Source organism: Stegostoma tigrinum, chromosome 18 (genome assembly GCF_030684315.1).
Source record: "Stegostoma tigrinum isolate sSteTig4 chromosome 18, sSteTig4.hap1, whole genome shotgun sequence".
Lineage (NCBI taxonomy): Eukaryota > Metazoa > Chordata > Chondrichthyes > Orectolobiformes > Stegostomatidae > Stegostoma > Stegostoma tigrinum.
The window spans coordinates 19,900,099-19,919,142 of NC_081371.1; the positions used below are offsets into that span (position 1 = coordinate 19,900,099).

The following is a 19,044-nucleotide window of genomic DNA, read 5'->3' on the forward strand; positions in this document are numbered from 1 at the left end:
ATTGGGTGAATCCCTAGGACAATATAAAGCCAGTAGGATTAAGCTTAAGAGGGAAGTCAGGAGGGCAAAAAGGGGACATGAAATAGCTTTGGTAAATAAAGGTTAAGGCGAATCTGAAGGGATTCTGTAAATACATTAAGGACAAAAGGTAACTAGAGAGAGAATAGGACACCTTAAAGATTAGCAAGGCCACCACCGTGTGGAACCGCAGGAGATGAAGGAGATAGTAAACGGGTATTTTACTTCAATGTTTACTGTGGAGAAGGATGTGGAAGATATAGAACGTAGGGATATTATGAAAAATGTCCATATTATACAGGAGGAGATGCTCAGCATCCTAAAATGCATAAAAGTGGATAGATCCCTAGGTCCTGATCAGGTGTACCCTAGAACTCTGTGGGATGCAAAGGGAAGAGATTGCTGGGCCCCTTGCTGAGATATTTATATCATCAATAGCCACAGGCGAGGCGCCAGAAGACTGGACGTTAGCTAAGGTATTGCTACTATTTAAGAAAGGTGATAAGGAAATGCCAGAGAACTATAGACCAGAAAGCCTGACATCAGTGGTGGGCAAGTTGATGGAGGGAATCCCAAGGGACAAGATTTACATGTATTTGGAAAGGCAAGGACTGATTAGTGATAGTCATTATGGCTTTGTGTGTGGAAAATCATGTCTTATTAACTTAAATTGAGTTTTTGAAGAAGTAATGAACAGGGTTGATGGGAGCAGACCAGTTGATATAATCTATAGGGACTTCAGTAAGGTGTTTGACAAGGTTCCTTATGATAGGTTAGTTAGCAAGGTGAGATCATGTGGAGTAGAGGGAGAACTAGCTATTTGGATACAGAACTGGCTCAAAGGTAGACATCAGAGGGTGCTGGTGGAGGACTGCTTTTCAGACTGGAGGCCTGCGACCAGCAGTGTGCCACAAAGATCAGTGTTGGGTTGACTGCTTTCTGTCATTTATATAAATGATTTGGATGTGAACATAGGAGATGTGGTTGGTAAGTTTGCAGATGACACAAAAATTGGAGGTGTAATGGACAGCAAAGAAGGTTACCTCAGAGTACAACAGGATCTTAATCAGATGGGCTAATGGGCCAAGGAGTGGCAGATGGAGTTTAATTTAGATAAATGTGAGGTGCTGCATTTTGGAAAGACAAATCAGGGCAGGAATTATACGCTTAATGGTAAGGTCCTGGGGAGTGTTGCTGAACGAAGAGACATTGGAGTACAGCTTCATAGTCCCCTGAAAGTGGAGTCCTAGGTAGATTAGATAGTGAAGAAAGTATTTGGTATGCTTGCCTTTGTTGGTTAGTGCATTGAGTATAGGTATTGGGAGGTCATGTTGCGGCTGTACAGGACATTAGTTTGGCCACTTTTGGAATATTGCATGTATTTCTGGCCTTCCTCCTATAGGAAAGATGTTGTGAAACTAGAAAGGGTTCAAAAAACATTTACAAGGATGTTTCCAGAGTTAGAGGGTTTCAGGTATACGGAGAGGCTGAATAGACTGGGGCTATTTTGCCTGGAGTGTTGGAAGCTGAGGGGTGGCCTCATAGAGGTTTGTAAAATCATGAGGGGCACGGATAGGGTAAATAGGTAAGGTCTTTTCCCTGGGGTGGAGGAGTCCAAAATTAGAGGGCAAAGTTTTAAGGTGAGAGGGGAAAAGATATAAAAGGGGTCGAAGGAGCAACTTTTTCACGCAGAGGGTGGTATGTGTGTGGAATGAGCTGCCAGAGGAAGTCGTGGAAGCTGGTACACTTATAAAGACACCTGGATTTGTGTATGAATAGGAAGGGTTTAGAGGGATATGGGCTAAATGCTGGCAAATGAGTCTAGATTTATCTAGGATATCTGGTCTGGACGGACGGGTTGGACCAAAGGGTTTGGTTCTGTACTGTTTGTCTCTATGACTCTATTTGAGTTAGCAGCAGTTATTCGTAGCTGGCAGAACCCATGAATTGCTGCCCATAAATTTTCAAGCTCATGGTGAATTGGTTTGCGGTGGCACAGTGACTCAGTGGTTAGCCCTGCTGCCTCACAGTGCTAGGGATACGGGCTCAATTCCAGCCTCGGCAAACTGGATGTGTGGAGTTTGTACGTTCTCCCCATGTATAACAGATTAGGTTAGATTAGATTCCCTACAGTGTGGAAACAGGCCCTTCAGCCCAGCAAGTCCACACCACTCCTTGAAGTCTGTGTGGGTTTCCTCCAGGTGCTCCCACAGTCCAAAGATGTGTAAGTGAGGTGGATTGGCCATGTTAAAATTGCCCAGAGTTTCCAGGGACATGTAGGTTAGGTGGATTAGCCATGGGAGCTGAAGGGACAGAGTAGGGGCTGTGAGTATGGGTGGGATGCTCTTCAGAGAATCAGTGGGGACTTGTTTGCAGCTCGGTGGCTCAGTAGTTAGCACTGCTGTCTCTGTTCTGGGGACTTGGGTTCAAATCCATTCTTGGGCAACTGTCTGGGTGGAGTTTGCACATTCTCCCTGAGTCTGCATGCATTTCCTTGCACTATCCAAAGATGTGCAGGTAAGGTAAATTGGCTGTGCTAAATTGCCCGTAGTATTCCGGAACGTGTAGGTTAGGTGGATTAGCCATGGGAACTGTGGGCATAGGGGTTGAGTCTGGGTGGGACACTCATTGGCGTGGACTTGTTGGGTTGAATGGCCTGATTCCACACTGTAGAGATTCTATGATTCTAAATGACTTCAACATTGCACAAGTAGAACCATAGGGGAAACATATTTGCCTCACAGAAAACACTTAGAGATTGAGCATGAAATTAATAATCTAAGCCAAAGGGTTAAGTGCAGAATTAGACCAAGAATTTCACATTCAATTCTTATGTACTTGGTGTCAAGAAACAAATTCAGTACAAAACATCTGCAAAAAGAATAAGACAGGACAGAGGCCTAAAAATAAAACATACTTTTCTTCATTCGTAAGTTGCAGTAGATCATATTTGTTTCTTTACTAGTCATCAGAAATGTAAATTGTAATTCATTCCACATTTGATCATTACTAGTTTCAACCAGTCCCCCTTATCTTATAGTCAGAACTAAGCCGAGTGTTCGTTTAAAGCACCGAAGTACAAAAGTCATAAATCAACTGAGAACTTAGCAGGACGAAACATGGAGACTACATCAAAAAATACACCAAAAATCCAATGTTAATGTGCTGAAAATTTCTTTTACTTACACATCTCTTGACTTTTGATAGTTTTCTGGGCAGTCAAAGGTCAGGCAACGGAAGCTGCCCTGAACATTGAAACAGGTCTCAGTGCCAGAGCAATTATGCCTCCCTGCGATACATTCATCGATATCTGTCAAAAGGAAAGCAGGTTCAGACAGGATTCTAACATGGTATAGAACTAAGGATGGGCAACTTCTTTGGCTTCATTGTTGCACTTGCAGTTACAATGACAGGCAATCAGACATGTGATGACATAAAGAGGGAATACATTTACAAATGTGACCTTCTATTTCTAATGAAGTGTCACTCATGCCTCCAATATGCCTCAGAAGCTTTTCGTTTTCATCTACTCTGTCTATTTGCACGGTGAAGTGCTCTTCCTAGCTGGTTATGATTGGCCAGGTGCCTTTAAATATGGCATCAGTGAATCCTGGAAGGTCCCAGCAGTGAGTATTTCTACTGCTCAGGAGCACATAATAGAGTGAACATGGGACTGTGGAGTCATAGTGGACTTACAATAAGGTGAACAGCAGAGCATTGTGTGAGATAACTCGTTGGACCTCACAATGAAAACCCTCTGTAGTACTGCAGGCTAAATCTTCACAGAAATTGGCTAAGTATCATTTTGGGCGAACTTCATGGAGTGTTTCTCTCCCCAAGATGCACAAAGTTTCTCACACAATCTTCCTGAACTTGTATCATTATTTACTCACCAGATCCCCATGGTATCCCACCCATCATATTCTCCCACTCATTACAGGCAGAAGTGCTCATGAACATCAGAACATCAAAGGATTATTGATCCTGTATAGACTTGAAGGGCTGTCAGTCCTCTTCTGTACTGTATGATTCTATGATTCACTTTTATAGCCCAACCATCCATCCAGTAAAGCATTTGCATTCCAGAATTCCCGTTCTCTGTGCATATAGTGAGGGAGTAAGACTCTATGACTCTATGAGGAACTAACACTTCTCAGAACATATACATGGCACTGCCAACATTTCATTGCATGTACAAGAGCATAAAACATAGCGCCTACATCAGTAAATACACCAAAAAATTCAATCCTAGTGAGCTGAAAATTTCTAGCACTTAGTGTAGTGTAACATCTTGTCATTGTTCAATGTGAGAATATCTCATCATGGTAAAGTCTTCAAATATGTTAATAATATTACTTTTTATTGAACAGTAGGAAAAGTGAAGAAAAAACAAACAAGAGCTTCAAAAGAGTAATGCATTTCCTTCAGCATGTCATGCTTCACATGGTGTGCATTAAATGGGATCTGAGACCACTAAACCAAAAGGTCACATGTTATGGTATAGAGATTATACCATGAGCGTGTCTATTAAAGATATGCTGACATACACATGGTGACATCATTCCTATTCCCCTTTGCCAAAGCCTCTGAGTTTGGCTCTTCAATGGTGGGGACTGTTGTAATCCTGACAGTGTCCACTCACTTTTGGTGATGCTGGGGACCAAAGCACTGCCAGTCATTGGCTGTAAGATCTCTAAGGTTGAATCTCCTGTCTAGCTAGGGTAAAAGTCCTGCCTTAAACTGATTTAAGTTTCTCCATGTGTTAGACTCCTGTGGGATACGCTGTTGGGACATGTTTGATCTGAATATGTTTGCGAGGGGTCAGGAATTCAAAATGCTTCAATAAAGGCAACCCCATAAATTATCCCAATAACTCATTAAATAGAATTCCTAAATGTCTTATAAGACATTTCCTGTATTTATGATGCAGAAAAATATTTTTTTTTTTCCGTTCAGATGCCTAAGGTGCATCTACACTATTGTCTCTTTCTGTCCTTGATTATTCAGGACATTGTTAACAGACTGAATGTCATCTGTTCAATATGTATTGAATAGATCTTTACAATATTAACAAGCGTACTTTACTTCATTTTTAGCAAGTCATTACACGCACAGAGTTACAAAAATCACCAATTCAGTATTCAAGAAATAATGAACAAGAGAGAAGTGTTTTTCAATGTTTTGTCCTGATGCAAGATCCTGTTACAAAAGTGCCCATTCTTTCATTTACTTATGCGCAATTATATCCGACTGATATATTTGAATGAATTTTCTGAATAATTGTCTAAAGTAGTGAACTGGATAATATATATAGATATCAATAGATTAATATGGTTATCCAGATGACATTTGTTAATGTCCCTCTTCTGAGACTAAAGCTGAATCAATGGAATTGAATGCAAGTTTCTGAACTAGTTAAGATATTAGCAGAGTGGCAGGGACGGGGAGTAAGGATAATGAGCAGATGATTAATACACCAAATGTCTACTCTTGATAAACAACAACGTGATACAAGGTTATCAAGGGGCACTTGCTGAGCAGTACCTGCTCACAGAAGTTCAGTTTCGGTTCTGCCACTGTTATTTAGTTCCTGGCTTCAATGCAATTTTCATCCAGATGTTGACAAAATGATGATTCCAGAAGTGAGGGGAGATCAAGGCAGCATTTAACCAAATGTGGTATCAAGACGCCCCAGCAAGTCAATGGGAACCACAGAGTGGGAGTTGAATTCCTACTGGTTGTAGTCACAGTTTTCTACATATTAAGAGGCACAGATAGGGTAAATACAGCAAAACTATTTCTGCTGATTGGGGTATCTTGGTCTTGGGGGCATAGGCTAAAAGTTGCAGCTACACTTTAATGGAGTGAAAATATGACTGATGCTAGCTGGTTCCACACAACTGGGACAAAAGATGGGCAGTTGGTTATAGGCAATCAGAGCTGAAGGGTTGGTTTCTGGGCTGGTGGCCAAACACATTACCTATTAGTAGGAGGAAGTTGCTTTGGGGAGCAAAGGTGCTATTGTTAGCTGACTGCACGTAGTCAGGGTTTGTAGGAAGCCCTGAGTAGAAGGTGAAACCCTGAGAGCCATTATAGTTCAGCTCACAAGCTGTATTTGCTTCAAAGAGATGAGAAGGATTGAAGTTCAGAGAAACACTTGGGCTGTGCCAGCTTCAAAATTGTGAGATTTCTTACTCAATGAATCTCAACGTTTTTGATTCAACTGATTCTTTGGTTGCCAGTCCTTCAAAAAAGTCATAAAATCTTAAAGGAATATCAACTCTCCAGGAATCTATGCAGCATTCCCAGTTGCCCCCACACCGGTTGTGCCCTTCTGAAGATCAGTATATCTCATCGTATTGGGTAGGCCAACCTCCTTTCTCACTCTGGTATAAATAGGTACCAATTTTCTAGCAGGGAATTGACTGGAGCACACCAGAAGACCACTAGACGTTTAGGGCCAAGAGGCGTAAATAGATAATTTATAAAGTTACTTTTCCTTTAATTCTTGGTTCATCACTGTTGAAGTGTAAAACCAGGACAGCAGTCCTCAATGTACCATTGTGAGTCAGTACACAGCCCGGCAGCACAGTACTGTTTATTAGTAAAAACAGAAGATCTCTCTTGTACTAGGATTTCAGTTTATCGGAACTGTATGACAGACGCTGAAGTTTCAAAGGATTCTTAAGCATTTTCAGTTGAATATCACACTTCAGAAATTTGAGAATTATTGTAAAGATCACAGCAAAGTCAAATTCCAATGCTAGCTTGAATAAATAAAGAAAGCTCATCTGTTTACCACTAGACTTTTCAATCTTCCTGGTATGAGCCTTTTAACACTAAACAATGGTCACTGAGGTGAATACTATGTTAACCAAGAAAGAAACTCAAATCTTCAAAGTTTCTCATTAAATGGTCAGCATTGTAATTATTTCTAAGTCATCAATTCATTTGTTTTATGTTTTTTTCTACTCATGCAGCTGACAGCTAAATACAAAGACTTCCTTGGTACATATAAATTCATTGCTTTTATTTTAGTTTCAAAGCAACTGGAATTAATAAGTAACATTAGTATTTTTAATAGGAAAATTTATATATTCTTGGCTGGATTTTCAAATCCCTTCCTGCTAAATTTCTTGAGTTTAACGGAGAAAATGACTGGAACATTGATCTATGCTAAGATCCCTGTTCCTCTACCACACACCCTGTCTTCCACATGGCAGACCTAGCCATGTGAAATTGTTTATCCATTAGGTAGGTAAATGGATATATTTATCATATTTCTGCCAGTCTAACTTTTGATGTTGGGACTGTGCAACTTTCAGGTGTCCATAATTTAGAATTTAGCAGAGGCACTAGTTGCAGCAGAGAGGGTGTGCGCTACAACTAAGTGTAGCCATGCATAGATTCCCAATGAGGTGAGAAAATGTGGGGGCTGCATGGGGTGATGGAACGTTACCTATCTTTCTGTCAATTCCAGGACTGCAGACATCCTGTACCATGCAGGTTTTTGAGAGGTCTGGCAAAAGCATCAGCCACCTTTGTTCTGGCAGGGTCCCCATTTGACATCAAAGAGTCTGCCCCCAGGATATTAATGACGCTGGGGCAGAAATTTGCCTGGAGATGAGGAAGTATTTCCATGGCAGGCGAAAATCCTGTCCTAGTGGAAATGTATCCCAAGCAGAAAATCATGATTGCAGAGATTCTAAAAATCTGCAAATGCAACAGAATCATTTATTATTCAACTTTGTTACTGTAACTTAATCTCTGAAAATCAGTGGCAACGCAAGTGAATGCAACACAGTTTGTTTAGATCTTGAACTTCATGTGCAGAATATACACTTGTTTGTCAACAGGCTACTAGGGTTTTACAAGGAATGAAAGGCACCTATACATCTGATGTGCAGTTTTCCATCCTTTCATCAGAACATTTCTGTGTGGGCCCAGACTTCAAGACTTCAAAAGGCTAAGTGCACTGATCTGGAAAACATGGGTCAGTGATGTAGGACACAGATCACGACATCAAGCTCACAGCTTATCAGGATAAATCTAAACTGTCATCTCTAGGATCTCATTGTGCTGAAGTGATGATACCTGCACTCTGTTGCAATCTGTTTCAATCTTTAAACAACTCAAGAAAAGGTTTACATCCAATTTGAAACAAAGATATGAAGTTTTTATACATATCAAATTCATTTGGAACACAATTTTATTTACTACTGCATTGTTTTGGTGTAGTGTATGAAATGCAAGCTTTTCAATTCACAGGACACTGCCTATGATTTCAAAACAGAAGACTCAAAGGTTTGAAATACACTTTAAAATGTTTATAACATGGAATTTGATTGGCCAATCAAGTTGCAGGTCAATGCAGTTTGGTGACAATCCAACTTGGGGCCAGTTCCTGAATATCTTGAATTATTTTTACAAACTCTCTGGAACTTTTGCTACTGTTACTGTTGTTATCAATTATGATGTAAAACTAGATGGAGGAAAGGAATTGGTAGGCTGTTGGGGAGTAGGGAAAAGTTGCAGCATTTGTGTGTTGGAATCAAGACTTATTCAAGTATCCCAAATTGAGAGTTGAATTTTCAATTTTGAGCTGAGACGGCAGTAAATTCATCTTTATTGTACCATCACAGTGAGAGTGGTCATTGGAACCATCTTTGGTCTATGCCATGCAGAACTGCCAACTGAGTCTGAAATGGAGGAACTCAGGGAGCACACGTGCAGTGGGGGATTGGGTTAGAGGAGATATGATGTTGTAACTGGACACAAATAAAAAGGAAAATATTCTGAAAAGAATGTCTTAGCTAAATAGGAACTTATTAAGAGTCACAAAAAATGTAACCTACAATTTGAGGAAATACTTTCATTTTAATTGAGATGCGGGTTAGATAGTTAAAGCAGTGTCACTATCACTGTGGTGAAAGATACAAGAGAGGCAAGAGTTGGAGGAACGTAATGTTCTGAAAGAGATTATGGATTGTTCCATCACTTTAACTGATGACTTGTCACCAATAAAAAGACCAATCTAGGTTGATGTCAACTCAAGTGTGACATTAGGCATTGGATTGGATCTCAATTTATATAACCAGTTTCAAGTACTATATATATAAACACTGTGTTGGATCGAGGCATTGTCTTTGTGCCATGCTCAAGTGTCCTGAATCTCTTCTCAAAAATCACTTGATGGCCGAGTCTTTTCCATTTGAGTGTGTTCAAGGTTGTTTTGTCGTATGAGCTGTGATCTAGTTTTCTAGCTCTGAGGTCAATTTTCAGTTTGTCTTTCTAGCAAAGTTTTGGATATTCTTCTGAATTGAAATCCTGCATAAGCACCACATGATCACCCCAGCAAAGCTGAATTCTTATGATACCAGACGTAGGGCACTTTACAAGAATCATGGTGCTGTGGATTATGTCCTGTTGTCTGATGTTGCAAATAAATCACAGATAATAAAGATCAAATGTTTCTAGTTGCTTTATGCAATGTTGGTAAGTTGCCTAAGTCTCATATCCATAATAAAGTGATTTAAGAAAAATGCATTGTGTGCTAGAGTTCCACCTTTGTTCTGAGACAAACTCTGCTCTTTCCAAGATCTGATTGAGCCTGCCAACACTGAGCTTGTTTTTGCCAAGAGATGGTTGATTTCTTCATTCAATGTAGCGTTATAGAGAGTATACTTCAAAAATAGCAGTACTTCTGTCCTGAATGGAGTGGTGTGTTGTTGAGATAGTGACTGTAGGATCTTGGATATGCAACCAGAGGTGGGTTGTTTGATCTCTGTCTTCTTCACTGTAACGGCCCTGAGGCCAGGTCAAAGCCATAACCAAGCTACTGATTGACCTCTGGAGTGTGTGCTATGATAGTGCAGCCATCCCTAAGGAAGAGGTCGTTCAGCAGCTGTTTAATGACCTTTGTATAAGCCTTGAGTCTTTACAGAATTGTTGGACTTCTGTGATAAGATCTTTAAGTGTGTACAGAAACAGGCCTGAGAGGTTTATAGCAATCAAAGCTGGAATCATCACATGGCCTTGCTTGGCATCACTGGTGACAGGAAAGGCATCCAATGACTTACCATTTTGTATCAAGCCACCCATCATACCTTCATTGATCAACTGTTCATGGCAGTCGCACTTGACAGAACCTTCCACAGGCCTTCCTGGTTTCTGATGTCAGAAGTTTTGGTCAGGTCAATTGGTACCCTTTATTGTCTTATTCTGTTTAGGGTCATTTTTGCATGCTCTGGGACATGGGTTTGAATCCCAACAATGCAAATGGTTACATTTAAATATAATAAAATCTGGAATTAAAGCTAATCTAGTGGTGACCAAACCTATCTGGTTCACTAAGGCTCTTTAAGAAAGGAAATCTGCCACCCTTACTTGGTCTGACCTACTTGCGAGTCCAAATCCCTAGCAATGTAGCTGACTGTTATCTGCCCTCTGGGCACTGAGAAAAGGGTAACAAATGCTGTACTAGCCAACCATTCCCACAGCTCAAAAGTTCACCTCAGGGCTAAGTAGATTGACAACACAAACAGACTGGTTCAAACAGAGATAGTGACTGGGAACGTGAGTGGAACCCATGGGTAGGGAGTGGAATATGTTTTTGAGACTGAAAGCAAGATCTTTTGCAAGGATCACTTCCAATTTCATTTTTGTCTCATTGTCTTTTCATAACCTTATCATTAAGTAGGAATACAAACTGCAGAAAATAATTTAAATAACATTTCATCAGTTACCAAAGCACCACACAAAATAGTTACTACAAGGTGTCTCATGGAAATATGGACAAGAATGTCAGAGCATGAGCTCTTTGATGAACCGAAATTAATTGCTAACATGATCGATGGGAGGCAATGACCTAGTGGTATTATCGCTGGACTGTCAATTCAGAGACCCGGATAATGCTCTGGGGACCTGGGTTTGAATACCTCCATAGCAGATAGTGGAATTTGAATTCAATAAATATCTGGAATTAAGAATCTAACGATTACTGTGAACCGATTGTCAGAAAAACCCATTTACTAATGCCCTTCAGGAAAGGAAACTGCCCTCCTTACCTGATCTGGCCAACTTGTGAGTCCAGACTCACAGCAATGTGGTTGACACTTAACTGCCCTCTGGGCAATTAGGTATGGGCAATAAATGCTGCCTGGCCAGTGACACCCCTCATTCAGTGAATGAATAAAGGAAAAGAAATGTATACCCTACATCAACTTTAGCACAGAAAAGTATCCCAAGATGAACCACAAAGGGAGTAAGAAATTAATACCAAACCTTTGTGGAACAGTAAAGAAAGGAAGTAAATTCTGAGTTGAAAAATTGAGATTTAGGGTGACCTCTAAATGTGAAAAGAGAAGTCAGCCATGATTAAGTGATTTGTATTTTCACCTCCAACTTTCTCGCCAGATATTTAAGTACCAGATCTGGGTTAACTATACAATACAGTACTGAAGGATTGCTGCATCTTAGGAGAACTTGTATGATTCTGTGCGACTGGAATTGAAAAGTTACAATAACTGCCAAGGATAATTGAGCTTATTCTATTCGTGGAGGTGGTTGTAATTAGAATCCAAGAACAAAGATAATTACTGTCAAAGCTCATAAGGAATTTGGAAAAAAATTCTTCATACAGAGACTGGTTAGAATGTAGAACCTAGTACAATTATGGCTAGCTGAAACTGCTATCATGAAAATATTTAAAGCTGGATAAACATACAAGAAAGAAAGGAATAGGAGATTAAGCTGACAAAGAAAAGTAGAAGGAAGCTCGTGCACAGAATAAACATCAGTTTCTACTCCAATATGGAGCAGTTTGACTTAACAGTTTGTTTTTGTGTTGTACATTCTATGGAATTTTGATGAAGGGGTATTCTTCCTAATACTCTGTGTAATATTTATCCCTCAACAAAAACGACTAAAATTGATTGTCTGCTTATTATCAGTGGTATTTGTCGGACCTTGCAGTACATGAATTGGCTGCCTCATTTCCTACTTTACAATAGTGGCCAGCTTCAAAGTACATCATTGGATGCAATCTATTCCTTTTAGGAGGGCTGCAAGAGAAATCCTCACATCTGTCAAGAAACATCATCATGCAGGTTATAAAAAGGCTTGAGTTGCCAAGCTTTCCACACTGACAGGTGAGAAGCCCTCCACATTAGCATCCTGCTGTTTGGTGATAAACTGATAGAGGCAGGAGCACCTTAAAGAAGTGACAGAATGCTCAGATCTCAGACAGAAGAGACATAGAAGAATTTTGCTGAAAGAAGATTTTCAGCTACTTCAAATAATCAAACAATTTTGTTTTCCTGAACCCAGTTCACTAATTTTCCTTTGGAATTTGTATGTTTAAAAAATGCTATCCTATTGACTCGAACAAATGACAACAAAAGAAACAATGCAAACATTTAGCATTTATTTTGTAGTAAGTACTTTCTCCTCAGTCTCTGATGGTGATGCTTCACACATCAAACAACAACAATTATTCTCAATAGAATAATTGATCCAATGACACATGTCATACAGTTTCAGCTGTATTTGTTCTTAGCAACAACATGGAGCCGATTTTCTTCTACCTAATATCACTTACACACTAATTCCTGAGCCATTGAGGATAATAAAAGTCTCTGTTCATTTGTGTATGATGCTTATGTTTTAGGAAGCTTGAGTAAAGAGGTGAGTAAAGAATGATCCCACTTACAGGATTCAGACTCTTTATCACATTTAAATACGGTCATGGTTGAACTGATTGTAATCTCAAAACCATGTTTCCATTAATTTCTGAAAATCTTTCCATCCCTTGTTTACCAAAGAATCTGCCTGCCTCTATCTTAAAAATATTCAATTACTCTGATTCCAACACCTATTCAGGAAGAGAATTCCAAAGACCCATGACACTGTGAGAAAATATTTTGTCGCATTTCTGTTTTAGAAAGACAACCCTTATTTTAAAATAGTGATCACTTTTTACAGATTCTTCCAAACAAGGAAATATCATCTGAACCTGTAACCTGTCATGACCCCTCAAGATCTATATGTTTCAACTGAAATCACCTCTTACTTTTCTAAACACAAATCTTTTCTCCTGAGACAATCGGTCAATAATCTGATAAATCTTCTTTGAACTGCTTCCAATGGGTTTACATCCTTCGTTAAATAAGGTGACCAACACAGTACATGTTTCACCAGGGCCCTATATAACTGAAAAATTGCCTCCCTATTTTTATATTCATCATCTCTGACAATATATGAGGAAGTTCTTTTAGCTTTCCTAACTACTTTCTGCACCTGCATACTAGCCTTTTGTGATTAATGAACTAGGACACACAGATCCCTCCAGACCTCAGATCTCTGTAATCTCTCACCATTTAGATAATTTGCTTCTTTTGTATTCTTTCTATCAAAATGGACAATTCACATTTTCTCACATTATACTTCAAGATAGACAATTTACAAACAGTATATTTTATGGTACGATATTGTTGTGGCAATCTACATCCTCCAACATGTTTTCCCCACTGCACAGATCTCCCATGTCCAAGTGTACCAGCAACTTCTGGAACGGGAAGTCAGTTCATCGAAACACTGATCCCTATGTGTGGAACCTCTGAACAGCTGTGAGGCTGCGAAACTTAGAATGATAACAGTGAATTCAACAGTTTAATAGATTCTGCAGGAATGTTTTCCTACCTTGGCAGTTACGTCCATTGGATGCCAGTGTGTAACCAGCCACTGGACAAGCACACTGGAAGCTGCCCGGAGTATTGATACAGCGATAAGAGCAAATGTTGCCTCCAGCAGGTAAAGCACATTCATCTATGTCTATAACCAGATGAAAAGAAATACATAGTAAGAAGTAGTCAATTGACACAAGAGATCATAAGTGATATAATGGAGGAGCAGGCAATAAACCTATTGAGATATGTCAAAAGGATTTAGCAATCTGGTCTAGAGGTACTCCAAAGTAGTGTGAACAGAATTTAGTCTGTTTTCTTTTTATTCTTTACATATTTCAGCTCTCTGCTGAATAGGTAATTTATATTACTCAAATGTGATTGATTGGTTATCAGCCATCCTCTACTAGCTTTGCTAAGTGGCCTAGGCTTTCAGTATTAGAATATGGCTGAGCAATGAGAAGAATACAACCTCGTTCATCAAAATCAAAAAATCTCAATGGCAACAAAACCCATCTGGCCCACCAATTGCAACCTCTAACATTTCTACTCCTGGTTCAGCATTCAACAACATTTTGAACTGCTCAAGATATTTATTCCACAACCAATTTTGGTTGATTATTTCAAATTTCAATCTTAACTTTTCAAGCAAAAACATTTTTTCATGATCTGTTTTCAATTTACTTGTGTAAACTTTACAAATGTAGGTTTGTGTTCTACTGCACGAGTTTGAATGATCTTAAAGTCATACCCTGGGTTCATCTTAACTCTGCCAATTAATGTTTTATATACATCAATGTGGGTAGTCATGTTTTTCTTTCTATAGTGTAGAGTTTAATCCCTTTTCTATCACATAACAGAAAACATTAAATAATGGCCCCACGTGAACTTAGCTGCTTTACCTCCTCTCCAACCCAGGGGTGCTGTGTCCAGTTACAACACACAACACTTGATTGGGATCAGATCACTCACCTCAGGAAGGGATAATACTAGAAAATTATAAAGTTCAGCTTCACACCATACAGCAGAGTTAATAACAGGTCCTTCCAAGCTATTCAGGGGAGAACTTTAGCATAATTTTATTGCAGCCGTTATACTGCAGCGTAAGAGGAAAGTTGAGTTTATATGACTTCATAGTCAAGTTTTTGAGAGCTGCAGTACAAAATAGATAGGCGCAAGCTCTGGATTTCTGTTCAAATCAGGAAATTAGGTGAATTTGGCAGAGATGGAGAGAAAATTCTGATGTGTTTGAAATTAGACTTTGAGAGAGTGTATGCAAGGTGACTGTCTATATAAGGGTGGCAATGAAAACAACAACAATTGTGAACTTCCAAAGACAAATGTAACACAAACAGATGTATTACAAGGTTCCCTGGAGAGTGACCAACAGAAAAGGTCAATCATGTCTAAATACAGGCTCCAACAAATGCTGGTTGGTTCAGAGTTCAGCAAGTAATTCTAAAGCAAATAAACCTTGCGATGTGATACTAAGCCATCATACAGAGTTTAATCTTATATCTATGCTGAATCTCAGCTGGGCTCTTATAGTTTTCCCAAATATCACTATGATAAAGAAGAGGAAGTGAAACAATGTTAGCAGTCATTAAACAGTACTTACCTGTTACTCCCTCAGTAGTTGAATAGCTTGCCACATACTTGCAGCATGATATTGGATGATTAATTAGAGAATCCCTACATGTGGAAAGAGGCCATACAGCCGTTGAGTCCACACCAATCCTCCTAAAAGCATCCCACACAGATCCCCCACCTCATTCCTGTAACCCCACAATAACCATGGCAATCCCACCTAGCCTGTACACTACAGACAATTTAGCATTGCCAATCCATCTATCCTGCACATCTTTGGACTGTGGGAACAAACAGGAGCACCTGGATGAATCTCACACAGGCACATGGAGAACGTGCAAACTCCACACTGTCACCTAAGGGTGGAATCAAACCCAGGTCTCTGATGCTGTGAGGCAGCAGTGCTAACCACTGAGCCACCATGCCACCCTAAATCAGCACCAGCATAGGAATATGGCCCAGGCTCAAAGTTGTGGAATGAATGGTTAACAGTTACTTTACTCTAAGTTAGCTTGTGAGGAGGCGTGAAAGGATCTACGTCCCTGTGACTGCAGATCACATGGAACTGGAGCCCAAGTGTGTCGGAGTCCAGAAGATCTCTTTTATTTCTATCCCTTGTATATAGTTCTGCTTATTAAAATTGTTAGTCTTCACCTATGAGGATGCAGACCTGCTGCATAGTATCAATGGAGGCTGGAGCTATAGAACCAGTGGCTAGAGGAAATGAAGCCCAGAGGCACACCAGTTCTACAGGTGAAGACTGGAGCCAGTCTCATGATCCAACCCTCAAAATGTTGGAAACACCTGAAGAGAAACTCAGCAGGTACAGGAAGCAGCAAGTGATGGATGTTAAGGAACACCTAAGCACTGAACCAAGGAGATGAAAAGCTTGCACAGAAGTTGAAAAAGTGCAAGAGAAAGGCTATACCAGACTACACAGCAAGCAATAAGAATCAATGCAAGAAACAGAAAACTACAGTGAATTAGAAGCCTTTAATACAGATGGTGAAAACTCAAGGACTCAGACAGTCTGCTCAAAGAGAGCATGTGAGAAAGCAGGGCATGGTCAATGTCATTAACTGACACAACTGGTGGGAGCTAGATTCAATTTGTATTATAGGGACTCAAGAAGGACAAGAGTGAGATCAGTGTACAGCTGCATTGGCAGTACAGAAAAAAGAAGACAAATCATAGTAGTCTGCAATTCTTCTTGGGGGAGACGGCAGACCTACAAGAAACATTCAACTTCCCTGATTCTGCAGACTCTCAAGACAATTTCTAGCATGAAGAAATCATGGTTAATGGCTTGAAAACTCATGTTAAGTTGGATACAGGTGCTGACGTGTCTATTCTTTTAATGCCAGAAGAACTAAAGGTATCCAAAGGGTTCTTAAAAGGAGTCATGTTAGACTCAAAAGGTTGACTCTGTTTCTCTCTCTACAGATGCTGCCAGACCAGCTGAGATTCACCAGGATTTTCCTGTCTCTCATGCTGCTCATTTAGGGGAAGCAATGACTTATGCTTCCCGTATTCTCGAATACAGGAGTTACCCATTCATAAAGTATCTGCTCTCTCTTTTGGGAAGAATTGTCCCTTATTAAGGAAGGTAAAGAAGTAAAATTATCCGCTTATTTCACAGGACCCACCAAGGACATGTTGCAATAACAACTGCAATTACAGTTTGATGAAGAAGTATCTCCCTGTAATGAAGACTGGACCACTACAGGAAAGCAAAAAGATAACTTTATACTAGTTCAATTATGAATGAAAACAAATGAAGCTTCAAACATTTCATAACTGGCAAAGTTGACGCAACATCAACAGTGTCTTAGGTTGCAGAGCTAGAAAATTACCTTCAATTAATCATGCTAGAGATCTCATTATTTAGATTCATGGACTTTGCAGAGGCCGCCTATATACAATGCATTTTTATATTCATGCGCAGAGAAAATCAACACAAATCTCATACATTAAGGCTTGAAAACAATTTTCTGCACAGGGTGACCTGGAGGTGGGTGTATAACAAATGTCTATGCTATGTCTTTGTAGGCACCAACTGAAAAAAATACATGAAACATTTGTAGAACAGTGAAGTACACCAACTGATGCATTGTCATTGAACATTTGAGATTTAGAACAGTGTTTAGTTTATGCTGACTTTCTACTGGCTCTCAGCATCTTGAGTGATAATACCTATGGACCTTTGTGAATTTCCCTACATGATGCACCAAGTTAATCAGTTAAGTTCAGACAGCATTAACATCATTTACATCACCTTCACATGTTATCCCATCTGTATCACTGAGCTGGTAACCACGGCGGCAGTAACACTGGTATGAGCCAAAGACATTCGCACATTCCTGACTGCAGGGATTGTGTTCGCATTCATTTACATCTAAAAGCACAGAACAAAAGATTAAAAAAAAAGAGGTCAAGCCCTAGTTTTATTTTCATCTCTCATCAGAAATGTGAAGCAGATTAAATGTCATAAATGACTCACACAGGCTGGCATAGTTTCTATGTGTTCACAGTGATTGCACCCATATATCTTAAACTGGATCTGTGTGTGTGTCCACCAATTAACAGAACAGCAATTGGTGGGGAATAAGAGTAAGACAGCCTTTGTTGAAAGAGAAATGTAAACTTGTTCTGGTGATAAAGAGCTATCTCCCAGGAAATGCCAGAATGGGAAATAATAATATAGTCATATCATTAATTGGGCTAGTAATTCAGACATGAGTTCAAATCCTACCACAGCAGTTGTTGGAATTTTAATTCATGAGTCTGGAATAAAAACAAGGTATGATGATCACAAAACTATCACAATAAAAAGATGGTTCACTAATGCTTTTCAAACGAATCTTTTCTCATTCTCACCTAAATGCAGTGGACTCTTCATTGTCTTTCTGAGAGGCACTCAGTTGTATTAAATTGCTACAGAAATAAAACACTGTAGGTCTAAACACTACATGACCTGCAGTGGTTCAAGCAGCTAGCTCAAATCTTCTTAAAGGCAATTAGGAATGGGCATTAAATACTGGCCTTCCCAGCAATGCTCAGATACCCATGAATGGATAAAAGGAAATATCCTTGTTATTGAAAAGCAGCATTTGGAATTGTAGATACCTACTATAATGAAAAAAGCGATCCTGTGATACTCAGTTCTTATTATGATAAAATGATTTTGAAGTATCTGAAATCTTAGTTTGCATTGCTAATGGCAGAAAGTATTTTTTTGATAACATGAGGTATTGTTGACTAAGAAAATGTCTTATTTTTAATGATCAGATAGTAAGTTATTAAGCGGTATAATACCTTCACAGTTTCTCGCATCAACTGAGAGTTTAAAGCCTTTGCTGCAGCTGCAGTAGTAGGAACCTGGAGTGTTCTCACAATTGTGGGCACACAGGCGTCCTGGATAACGCCTGCATTCATTTTCATCTAACAGAAATAGAAGTACAAATTTCAAGAAGAAGGGAACAATAGTTTCTTGAAACTAACATGAACAGCATACAATTTGTAAACCTTTCTGTAATGCATGGAGGCAAATCACAAGAGGGCTACACTGAATTTATTATTTGAAAAGAAAATACAATTGAAGAAGCCCCACTGCCTGCTGACATTAACACCATTAGTTAGCAAGCTGCCATCTCATAAGCAACTCTACCAGCGTCTCAGTAATAGTCTCAAACAGAGATAAAATTGGATAGTGCCAGGAGAGGCAAGCTCACACTTTGGGGAGGGAACCAGTATTTGA

At 39.5% G+C, this 19,044-nt stretch overlaps 1 protein-coding gene across 4 annotated transcripts in view; it reads right to left on the minus strand.

The window, feature by feature from the left end:
• Positions 1–19,044, minus strand: part of fbln1 (fibulin 1) — a 182,305-nt gene that overhangs the window by 54,713 nt on the left and 108,548 nt on the right. For all 4 annotated transcript variants that reach the window (XM_048548646.2, XM_048548645.1, XM_048548648.1 and 1 more), the window contains exons 12-15: positions 18,603–18,728; positions 17,563–17,682; positions 13,717–13,848; positions 3,205–3,328 (exon numbers count right to left, since the gene is read on the minus strand). In XM_048548646.2, the coding sequence (XP_048404603.1) occupies positions 3,205–3,328; positions 13,717–13,848; positions 17,563–17,682; positions 18,603–18,728 (502 nt within the window). The remainder of the gene's footprint in view (positions 1–3,204; positions 3,329–13,716; positions 13,849–17,562; positions 17,683–18,602; positions 18,729–19,044) is intronic.